This window comes from Oryza sativa, chromosome 5 (genome assembly GCF_034140825.1).
Source record: "Oryza sativa Japonica Group chromosome 5, ASM3414082v1".
Classification (NCBI taxonomy): Eukaryota; Viridiplantae; Streptophyta; class Magnoliopsida; order Poales; family Poaceae; genus Oryza; species Oryza sativa.
In genome coordinates, this window is record NC_089039.1 from 11,689,035 (window position 1) to 11,701,403 (window position 12,369).

General features: G+C 40.0%; 1 protein-coding gene across 3 annotated transcripts; it reads right to left on the reverse strand.

Moving 5' to 3' along the window:
* Positions 1 to 1,374: 1,374 nt before the first annotated feature.
* Positions 1,375 to 10,056, reverse strand: LOC9267107 (uncharacterized). 3 transcript variants are annotated; one of them, XM_026025841.2, is made up of 6 exons: positions 9,917 to 10,056; positions 9,718 to 9,850; positions 8,710 to 8,829; positions 8,189 to 8,551; positions 7,695 to 7,757; positions 1,375 to 1,692 (listed from the first exon to the last, which is right to left on the reverse strand). In XM_026025841.2, exons 4-6 carry the CDS (start codon positions 8,504 to 8,506, stop codon positions 1,456 to 1,458), a joined length of 618 nt encoding a protein of 205 aa, XP_025881626.1. In that variant the 5' UTR covers positions 8,507 to 8,551; positions 8,710 to 8,829; positions 9,718 to 9,850; positions 9,917 to 10,056; the 3' UTR covers positions 1,375 to 1,455. The 3 variants fall into 3 exon arrangements, with proteins under 3 accessions (XP_025881626.1, XP_025881625.1, XP_015637752.1); XM_026025840.2 differs by having other exon boundaries at positions 8,695 to 8,829; XM_015782266.3 differs by having other exon boundaries at positions 8,690 to 8,829.
* Between the last annotated feature and the right edge of the window lie 2,313 nt (positions 10,057 to 12,369).

The following is a 12,369-nucleotide window of genomic DNA, read 5'->3' on the forward strand; positions in this document are numbered from 1 at the left end:
TATCCAAGAAACTGACTTTCCTAGATATTTAGCTCACAATAATCCTCTAATTTAGTCCATTAAAAACATTAGGCATAGTATCCATACAATTGTTAAGGAATACCCTACAAATAAATCATGTGTTTGCTACTGACCTTGGTTGCAAGTAAGATCTATCTATCGAAATGGATAGGAAATATTCCATCCAAAGCAGACATTACAGTATTTGATGATTACGGATGTGAAAAAATGCCAGAGGTAGTACCAGCACAAGGCGAAAGCAGCAAAGGAAACAATATCAAGGACAATTGCTTTCTTCGGAAGAAGACACCAATCATACTACTAGCGGACACAGATGAAGGTAAGAAAGTAACCGTGCAAGAATATATTTTTTTTTCACTTGTACTCCCTCCATCCCATCCATCCATCCCATAAAAAATCAACCTATCCTAATATTATGAATGTTCAGATTCGTAGTCCTAGAATACGTCACATCCGGTTTTAGATTCGTTTTCTATTAGACGGATGGAGTAGTATTTTGCACCCATCCCCAACAAGCAGCCATCCCAAGAGGAAATCGTCAATGTCAGCATGCGCACCAGATCATAGTGCTTCTAAAAAGAAAGGTAAAGACCATTGGATAGTTACAAACAAAACTGAGCTTTACATGTGAAATGAAGGGTTTTCTACAAGACATTCCGTATGTGCTGAAAGACAACGAAAATTCACCATTAACAAAGACATGCATCGACCAGAACAGGATGCATGGTGAGCATACATATTTCAGACCAACTCCATACATCAATGAATGGTTTCCTTTTTCTTATATTTGCAGTGCTTCAACAAGGATTCTTCAGCAGTGCACATAGCAAAGCACGTCTTACCATGATAATTGTAGAATCAACAGATTGCGATATAACCTCACAACAAGCTGGAAGGAATACATCGGAGAGAACAGCATACAGGAGGGAACTACCTGCGCATTCCGTTTCTATAAAAACGCTGGAAAGCCTGAACTTGTGATCCTGCTTTTCTGAAACTGCAAGTCAAAGATAGTTGTCACATTTTGCCTTTGAAAGCCGCTGGAATGCCTGAACTCATGATCCTGCTTTTCTAAAACTGACAAATCAAAGAGTGTCACAATTTGGCTACCTAGATCACAAAGAATATCACATTCAACATAATCCTAGGTATTAAAAGAAGATAGCAATTTCATCTCTTCTTTGTCATCAACAAAAGGCTGCCCTGACAACGAAGGTTAAGATCATTAACTTGACAAACCCTAGCAGTGCTAACAGAAGGTGAGCACTACCCAGGTTTCAGGATTTCTTTTGTCTAGCTTCCACGAACAAATAGACATCCTCTTGCAAGAAATTAGCAGCCGAAAAGGTCCAATGGTTAACAATAGGGAAATTTTATTAGGCAAAAGAAACTAGGAAATATCACATCTCTATTGATAGTATTTCAAGAAAAAAATCAATAAAATAGGAGTTTACATTTGCTAATCTGATGAGTCCTTCCAAAGCTAATGTGAGGGGCACCCTCAGGAGGCTGTAGCATTTCCTTGTCATAGTTGACTGACATGAGGTACAATCCATGAGGTGGTGCTGATAATGCCACCTTTGCTAGTTCCTTGCGGTCTCTTGCTGCGATGATTTTTGCGACGATGTCAGGTGGTAGTGCCTCCCTTCCAACTTGTAGCAACAAAGCTACCTGCACCACCGACCACAAATGTATTAATGAAGATATACATAACTGTGCTCAAGTGTAAATGTACTGAAACAAAATAAGACAGTCAGAAAACAAGACATGCCCAACTAAAGATTGGAACTTTCCGAACATTGAATTGTGTAGAGCAGCATAACAAAATTCTCTTCCTCAGATAGAAAAATCCTACACTTTTAAAAACATTCAGAAAATATAGCACAGCTCAATATCATCCATAACTCGTTTCATGCTCAATTCAACCCCTGTCCAAATCTGTATCATCAGACCACTTCCCCTTCCCCATCCAAGGTTTTCAAAAAAATGGTATTTAGAAAAATACTGATCTCCTGGGCCAGACTGGTAACTGACTGGTTATCACAGTTTACTGGACAAAATTTTGAATCAAATATATGAATTCAAATAATGATTGTTGGCCGGCTACTGTACCAGACTACAGGCGATCAGCGGGACTGAAAAAATGCAGCTATAAGAAATTAACAAATTCTAAATTTAAATTCAGAAATTCTGGCAATTTGTTCTGGTAGTGTTCACCGGTTACCACCAGTTTTCTGAACCCTGTCCCCACCACACCATCCCTTTCTCCATCGTGATAGGATCTTAAGATTTAAATAAATCTCAAATCCAAAGCTCCAGCGAGTATTTTATCCTAAAGATCTCTGATTCTTTCAATCTGAGAACAGATGGCATGATTCTGGTTGGTTTATGCATGGTCATGGAGATGCCTGCATGCTATTGCCTACTGAACACTCACGGGAAGAACAGCTATGGCAGGACAGAAGGCTCCATGGTTGCCAGAAGCTGCTAAACTCACTGAGCTTCAGCACATAGCTAGGAGGCTTGCTTGATCAGCTGAGCCCCCAATGAATAACGTTGTGGAGGCCTCCACATCAGGTTCCTTGTGTTTTCATCTCTGGTGCTCATGTGACTGAAACTTGATTTAGACCTGAATTTTGAAAAGTTCACTGGTGATGGAGGTACCATTTTGAGCTTCAAATTGACATCCGGTTTTGTTTATTGAGAATCATGAAGATTTTCTGAAACTACATGAATCTTGCCTGAAACTCTGCAATTTTATTGAAACTTCGCTGAAACATACTTTAAACTCCGTGACACTTGCATGGGACAATCATGCTTAGACACTACGAAGTTGCTTGAAACTCTAACAATGGTGTATAACCTGCTGAAACTTGATGAGACATCAACTTGAAACCTTGCCAAAATATGAAACTTAGTTTAAAGTTGTGGCTTTCTTTCAATCATATGTCGCGTAAACAAATTCGAGCTAGTTATGGTTGTTACAACTCAAAACCTTCCCTTGGAAGTAAGCTGTCTTCACATGACCATGTTGCTTGTTAAAACACAGGTAGTAAAGCAGCTGAGACTCAGGTTGTCCATGCACAGGGGCGGAGCTCTCGGTAGGGCAAGGTGTGGCCCTCGCCATACCTTCCTCCATCCCCCCCCCCCCCCCAAAGGCTCCAGCCGCCGCCCGCCGGCAAGATTGGGCGCGCAGAGAGAGAGAGCGAGAGCGAGAGTAGCGACGCTGACGCCGCGTCCAACTTCCAGTCGCGACTCGCGAGAGGAGCGAAGCAGTCAAGCAGCCCAAGATATTCAGCCCATTGGGCTTGTTTAGTTGTTTTGTGCAAATGGGGATCAAACCCTAGACCTAAATTTTCCTTTCCCCAATTTTCCAATCCCTAATCCCCAATTCTCCGCGGCTGTGGAGCTGGGAGGCGCCGTCGCAAGGTCGCGAGGAGGAGGCGCGGCTGCGGCGGAGGAGGCGCGGCTGCGGCGCAGCGGCACAGGGCGGCGTGGGGAGGAGGCGCGGTGGACAGCGGCGACTGCGCTGCGCGGGGCGGCGGTGTGGAGAGGAGAAGACGCGGTGCGATCGCGCGGGCCAGCGGTGCGATCGCGCGGGCCAGCGGCGCGGAGCATCGACGCGGCGGCGCGAGGCTGCAACGCCGCGGCATGGGCTGGGCAGCAAGCCAGCAAGCAGGCAGCATCGCAGCAGTAGCTACATGCACCCGGCACGGCTGGCAAGCAGGTAGCACCGCAGCAGGCAGAGGCTATTTGCATTGCTTTGCAGAGGCACTGCAGCATATACTATACTAATCAATCTTTGCTATTTGCTTTGCAGATTCTAAGTATATCTATCTATGCTCACCAGTTTCTATATGTAATGTATTGCGGAAAGGCTGAGTCTTAAGGAGTTGAGGTATGTTTGAGTTTCTACTCTTCTATTTACGCTTTTGGGAAATAGACGATGAATTATGAACTTGTGATTAGTGCTTATTACCATGCTTAATGTAGACTTGATGAGATAATGTTGCATCGTACAATATCGTGCATTGAGATTGCTTTTTTTTTTCTTTATTCTTGGCTGATGCTAACTCTTGTGGTAGTCCATGGGCCATACCTATTTTTTTTTCCGTCCTCCGCCACTGTCCATGCAGACGACGAGGTGTCCACCATGCACATGGAGGATGATAACAAGGACCAAGAATTATTTGCTAGACATGTGGAGGAGAATGGTGGCTGCATGCCAGGAGGATAACTGCAAGGTCACAGGGTGCATGCATAGGAGTCTTGCCTGCATGCACTGGAAGGACAATAATAGCGAGGTCTGGCCATTAATTCATGTTCTGTGCAGAGGAACAAGCTGTCATGGCATCACGCCATGCTCGGAGGGAGAGGTGGGTCATTCTGATAGCATCTGATCAAACTATAACTTCCTATCATGTTCAGATGAAGCATCAACAGCATTCCATGATGTAGATTTGTCTCAAAACATTATAATAGAGAACCGAATCATCAAATTTGACCGTGTGTTGTCCAGATAACTTGAATGGATGCCAACAGCAATTAGGAATTATGTTTTTGCTCAAAACAAAAAGGAAATGTGGATTTTGGTAAAAGTAGAAACTGAGTAGCTATCTAGTTCAGCCAATCCACTTGTCGATCATGGGAATAGGAATGATATCTTCTTACAAAATTATTATGTCCTGATCCAGGGACTGTATGGGTTAGTTGTGAATAACTGGAGTGTGGTTGGGGATAGGATCAACAACAGGTGGAAAGAAGACATGCAGGGCAGAATAGAAACATCCAGGGAGAGGAAATAGACTTAGCAACACTTATAGTACCAAATTAGTTTCATTACATCTAAAATTGAACATGTTTCGATAGTTTATTTGTTTTGTGTTGAAAATATTACTATATTTCTATAAACTTAGTCAACCCTAAAGAAGCTTGACTTTGAAAAAGTCAAAACAACTTATAATATGAAACGGGGGTGGTACTTATTAAAAGGAACAACCAAAATAGTTACAACGGCTGCAGCTGTCTCATGGCCATGAGTTAACTTGCAGCCTGGTCAAGCAGACATGACACTAATCAATTTTTAAGCCAACGAATTACAAATCTCTAACATAAGGAAAGCAGTGTAGTCAGCTTGAGCCATTCAGCTACTACACTGACAAGAGCATGTTCTCTTCTACACTAGTGTCATTTTCTGATGGAATATGTCAGTAACATTGTAGTATTATGTTAATTTGGGTCCCCTCATGAGATGAAATCAATTGTACTAGTAGGTGATAACACAGTACACAACATGGTCTCACGAAATGAAGAGGTAGTGCATCGTCTTGACTTTTCACAACATGGTCTTTCAGGATATAATCTCTTGTTATGAAAAAACTCAATACTCCACCTCGAGATGGGATTGTGGGAAACACCGCCTCCTCCAATGTTTACTACTGCAGCGCTGGCCATTCTAGGGCAAGAGGGAGGAGATAGACTCATCCATGTGAGTGGCAAGCTTGTAGCCAGAAATCAATCATTGGAAGCCATGAGCTATTGGACTTTAAGACATCAGTTTCTGTGATTGTGATTTACTCTTTCCATTTGTTATATCTACACTACTTTAAAAGAAGGTAGTGGTGGCGGCAATGAATCTGCCACCAGCCTACCACACCTACTTCCATTGTTGTTTTGCAAATTACCATGAACTTCTAAGTATTAAAATCTATACTACATTAAAATAAGGTAGTTCCATACCTACTCCCGTTATAGGTTTGCAAATTACCCCATAAACTTCTGCGTATTAAATATTAAAAATCAATCAAATCTAAATTGATAGCCACATATAGCAAAATGATAGGTAACACATTTCATGGCAAAGCGCATGCTATTTCTGGTACCTGTTAATATTATAATATATTTTTTATCCGTAGCAAAGCACAGGCATCCAGCTAGTAGACTACAATTAAAAAAAAGGTATTGTGTGGTAGACTGAAATCAGATTATCAGATATGCTACAATTAAGCGCTTTTTTGGCAGAGCTCCAACTCCTGGATTCTTGCAGAACATGAAGTTTGTAGGCTAAAATGAGGTGGTAAAAGCCAGTATTTCAGTCTAAACTCTAAAGTATGAATAAGATGGCTCACCCAAATAAGAAATGGAATCGTAAAATGGCCCTTTACATCTTAGCAAAGCATAAAGGTACTCATATTACCAATCTCACTAGAGCTGCTATTTTTTTATCAGAAGAGGGAAAAGGCTTCTTAATTGTTGGTACCCAAAAAAGAGCAGAGGGTCTTATATCCAGCTCCAAGAATTCTTGAAGCTGAAGCTCTGCCAAAAAGACCTTGAGACCTAATAATTCCTATTTAACTACAGAATCTTGTGGTCCAATTCCTCTCCAATTTGTTTTGTAGAACTAGTTTGACATTAATTAGTGCATGAAAGTTTGACATGATGCTGCTATGAATAAGGAGAATGTCCATGTGCATCTAGAGGCAAGTGTTGAATAATGTCACAATCGAATGCACACTACTCAGAAATTCCCATGGAAAGTTCTGGGATCTCTATATATGCCACCATACTTTATCATGTTTGCTATTATTGGAGTCTAGAAAAAAAAAATTGCCAAGGACACATTATTTTTTTCTCAAACACGCAAGCCAAGGCCACATTGTTTTTATGATTATTCTCTCTACCTGCCCACCCCCACCCCCCAAATCCAAATCTTGGCTCCAACCATAAGTATTGAATGTCTATTGTCTAAATGCCTGCTTTGTGGAAACAATAACTGTCTTTCGGAATTTGCAGTAGTCACTAGTCAGGTAGTCAACACTGTAAAGGAAGGGAATTGATGTTATGGGAGTAGGTCAAGGCCCAAATAGGCAGGAGATCAGCTCATCAGCAAAATGACAACAGCAAGGCTACTGCCAGCCTGCCACCCAGCAAGGATACAGCAACATTCCATCGATCAGCTGGCAGATTCTGCGTATTAGTTGGTGTGATCTTAGTTACTACACCCCAGTTTCCAGAATCTGCGTTAGTCAAGCTCTTCCAAGGAGCAGACCCACGTATACATGACAACTCACTTACACTTTTGTTCTTGATTAGTGTAGAAGGGTTAACCCAGAGGAGTTATGGTTGCAATGCACGTGTTTATATGCTGGATCAATATGAGCCACATGGGCTTCTACTACTGTATGGGGGTATTAAAATTTGTTAGCCAGACACTCTAACTTGAAGAGCGATTAAGCTAAGTGTTGATCAAGAAGGAATAATGGATATCCATTATTCTATTTGGCACCGCGCAATGAGCCTCCTCCTTTCTCTCGTTATACCAAGGCATCAAAATGACCCTGTTGGGGTCAAAGACCCTGACCTCCCACCATCCACTACTTTGAACTTCCCAAGACCATAACATAGATATGGTGAGATACCTCACGTTATATACGTAGCAACCAAGTTAATCAAGATGAATGAACTAGTGTCTTCATTTCTAGTTATCAAAGACAAAATAAAAAAAAATACGAACAGTTCTGCAAGATGGTATTTTTTTATCAGATGCATCCATAACTCAGAGAGTTTGTTCCAATATTATTTAGGACCATTTCTACCCTCATATGGTCAGAATATGTAAGATGTTACGAAATTAAAGTCCACACATGAATTTATTGAAGTGAGAACAAAATTACCATGTTCCTAACTTGTCTGTACAGAAAGCCAGTGCCTTCAATCTCAAGCTGTAAGATAGCACCCTGTGTGGCACAAGGGAAAAAAATATCAGGTCAATTCAATGGTACTTAATGTCTGGTCAACTGAATGACCACACAAGAAAGGAAAACAACACTTAGGCCCTCTTTGTTTAGGCTTAGGCTTATTGGCTTAGACTTTTAAGTCAGCTTATTGGCTTATATGATTTATAAGCCGGTGGATTTAATGTCCTAAGTTTAATGGTGGAGTCATACATCTACCTCACATAAGCCAAAAAAGCTTCTCCAACCTAGCTTTTGGCTTAATAGTGTTAGAGTGGCTTATGGCTTCAAAAAAGCCAAACGAAAAAGCCGCTTGTTTGTTTAGTCTTAGACTTTTCGGCTTATAAGTTGGCTTATAAGCCTAAACAAAGAGGGCCTTAATGCTGCATTGTCAGGGTGAAAAGGCAAAACTAAGAACTGCGAGCTTCAATTACCATTTCAATAACATCAAAGCGCATTATCTTCTTTATGGGACTGCGTACACGATCATTGTGTACTGCATTAGCGAAAGATGTAAAGTCATGTGTTCCAACAAAATGCTTTGCAGCCTCCCGCATAGCTTGTGAATTAAGCTTATACGCACTATGGTATGCATAATGATTATGAAAGGGATCCATGACTGGTCCATTATAAATCTTGTAATGATAAATTTTGCTCCTTGTGGATGTCCGGGCATGAAATTCAGGCTTTGCTGCACTAATTTCCCTCACTCGAATCTCATGTGGAAGAAGCCCATTGATTGCAGAGTGCATGCTATCAAGACAATGGTAGGAAAAAGGCGTGGTGAAATGCGCCACCTAGATACAAAATATGATGTGTTACCCCTCCATATAAAACAAAAATTACAAAACACCAGAACAAGCGGTGCAAGATATAAGTGGGACTATATATCTCAACTTGAACACTTATTTACAGATATGTTAAGATAATTGAACCTGACCCCATGCATGAACACCTGTATCTGTTCTGCCAGCTCCAACCAAGCAGAGCTCCTTGCGATCCAGCTTTGTGATGCGTGTTAGCGCATTCTCAATACTACATTGTATGGTTGGAGGCGATGGTTGATACTGCCAACCTGAAACATGATTGTAGTTAGATTATTGAGATTTCAAAATTCTGAAGTTCTGATCACAGTCTCAGTGATGTTCACACATAATGTCAACAAGGTAGTTTATATAATAGATGGATGATAAGTGAAGTATAACATAACTGATGGCCTACGACAAGGAAAAGCCGTACAAAAAGTTATATACTCAGTTAAACAAAGGAATGCAGATTGCTGTGTTAGATAATTACGAACTTGCTTCGACGGAAACATGTCAGAATAGCAGATCTCCAGTTGGTTATTCAAAAGGAAATATGCTTACAAGAGATGATGATGATACATCCGCTACCTCTTCAGAACTCCAGAACAGTGGCAACACATGACCATATAAACAGGACATAATAGAACAGGAGGAAATCCGAACTTAGGTTTTGCAATAAATTAGGTATAAATCGAATCCAAAGAGGATATAAATGAGATAAGTTTGGAATGGACAGCGCATGTAGAAGAAGATCCAAACTCAATCGAATCCAAAGAGGATATAAACTAGAAGTGAACATTGTGCAGTCAACCATGTGCAGTCATCAGTTCTCCAAAAGTTTTCCCTGTGTACCGAAAACCTTTGTTTATATACCTATCAGGTATAAGATCCTGAAAAAGGAGTACCATTTTTTTTCTGGGGTTTTTCAATGTGATAAGATCTCAAGCGTCACCCTGCCCTAAACAACCCAAAATCACACCCTTCCGAATGAATTTTTTTTAACAGATTTTAGCGTGTTTTCATGGAGAACAACGAAACCTATTTCTCCTCCCCCATTACTCAATGCAGGAAGCTTTTGGGAAGCATCCAAAAGTTCCAAATCATCCATCACCACCCTAAAAACGAGAAATATAACTGCGCAGGAGGAGACCAAGAACCTTTGAACTTGGTCCCGTCGTAGGCGATCACCATACGCCACTTGTACGACGCTCCCTCCGTCGTCTCCGCCCGCGCCTTGTCGGCGTCCTTCTCCCCCGGCGGCGGCACCGCGCAATGGCAGCCATCCCCGAGCTGAGACCCTCTTCACGTTAGATCTGGATGGAGAGAAGGGAGTGTAGAAGGAGAAGGACACTTTACCGAGATACTATGTCCGCCGATAGCGGCGGCGGAAACGGCGGCGGCGCCGCGAGGAGGGGGAGAAACAAACCGGAGTGGTGCTAAACCCAGCATATCCAATTCTCCAGCCGATGCGTGGGGAGACACTGTCACACGGGCACACGGCACCAAGAGGGGGTACAGACAACATGTGCCGAAGGACCGCCCCGTTTCCCAAATGAGAAATTTTCACCACATAGAATACGAAAATACTTACGGTCGAGCGATCGGCGCAGAGGAGCCGGCTCGGGCGCTCCCCTCCCCTCCGTACTATTGGGTCCATTCATTTCTCCCTCTTTTTTCCATAAAAGATGTTTTATCTAGTGTACTTACAATGTTTTACTTTTTATAGATATAATGTTACGTAACTATTGGGTCCATCTATTTTTCCCTTCTTTTTTTTTCCCTTCTTTTTTCCACAAAAGATGTTTCATCTAGTGTACTTACAATGTTTCACTTTTTATATATCTAATGTTACGGTGAATTAAAATATTCTTTTGTAATAAAAAAACCCACATATTTTAGAAACTCTCTATTAAGAGAATTTGGTTTATTTTTTGTTCTATAAAAATGTTTCACCTAGTGTACTCATAATGTTTCACTATCTATAGATATAATGTTGCAGTGAATGAAACATTCCATTGCAACAAAAAAACCCACATATTTTGAAAACCCCCTATTAAGGAAATTTGTTTTTTTTCCACCGAAAAACGTTTCACGTAGTGTACTCACAATGTTTCACTATGTATAGATCTAATGTTGCAGTAAACTGAAACATTCTTTCGCTATTTGTTGAAACATTGTTTTTATATAAGGTGAAACAACACCCGATTTAAACGAGTGAAACATTTTCGATCTACTTTATGAAACAATTCCGATATACCTAGTGAAACATCGTGCAACATTTAAAAATAATTTAATAATAAGCTAAATTTTTTCGTAGAAATATATCCATGTGTGGTCTTGTTTTGAAGATTTAATTACAATGAATTTAATGGTGCAATCGAATCATGATTTGGATAAGTAATTTAGAAGAAAAATCAGTTTAAAGTAGTTTTTCACGTAAATCGGGCGCTGATGTCAACACCTGATTTTGCTCCAAACGGATCGGTCGCCCGAGCCGTAGGCCCGTCCCATCGAATATTTGGACAGATACATGAATTATTAAGGCCTTATTTAGTTCCTATTTTTTTTCCTAAAAACGTCACCTTAAATCTTTGAGAAAATTCCCTATGTACCCCTGAAAGTTCGCATAATCCCTTTTATACCCCTTGAGATTTGCTCATTCCCTTCCATATCCCTAAATTTCGGTTTGGATCCCTTCTATACCCCTTCCGTCAGTTGACTGTTAAATTCATATCATAAAGTCCATTTTACCCTTTGGTATCAAGAAAATATAAATTTATGAAGTATATTGATGGTGTGTATAAATTTATTGTATGCGACTATTATATTTATGAGTTTATTTTGTGAGATATTATTTAAAAAAAAACAATTTTTATCTCGCATAACAAGATTTATCTTATTAAAAAATTGCGTGCTACTATAACAAAATTTGCTATATATACAGTTTTTAATGGTAAAAATACTTTTTGTTTTATCTAAAATAAATTTTGTCATAGATAAAAATTATTTTTGTTTTCCCTTCGCGAGGCGAAACTAAAATAAACTCATACATGTAATAGTTGTATACAATAAATTTATACACTTCATCAATATACTTCATATATTTATATTTTCTTGATACCAAGGGCAAAATGGATTTTATGATAAAAATTTAACGGTCAACTAACAATCAACTAATCAACTGATGGAAGGGGTATAGAAGTGATCCAAATTGAAATTTAGGGGTATGGAAGGGAATGAGCAAATCTTAGGGGCATAAAAGGGATTGGGTGAAGTTTCAAGGGTACATACGGAATTTTCTCTAAATCTTTAGATACATGCGTGGAGCATTAAATATAGATAAAAAACTAATTGCACAGTTTGTATAGAAAATCACGAGACGAATCTTTTGAGCCTAATTAGTCCACGATTAGCCGTCAGTGCTAATGTAACTTACATGCGCTAATGACGGATTAATTAGGCTTAATAAATTCGTCTCGCGGTTTCCAGGCGAGCTATAAAATTAGTTTTTCATTCGTGTACGAAACCCCTTCATATATCCGATCAAACATCCGATGTGCCTAAAAATATTCTTTTCACGAACTAAACACACCCTAAATGTAGGAAAAAAACCAATTACACAGATTACGTGTAAATTACGAGACGAATCTTTTAAGCCTAATTGCGTCCTGATTTGACAATGTGGTGCTACAGTAAACATTTGCTAATGATGGATTAATTAGGTTTAATAAATCCGTCTCGCAGTTTTCAGGCAAAATCTGGAATTTGTTTTGTTATTAGACAACATTTAATACTTTAAATGTGTGTCC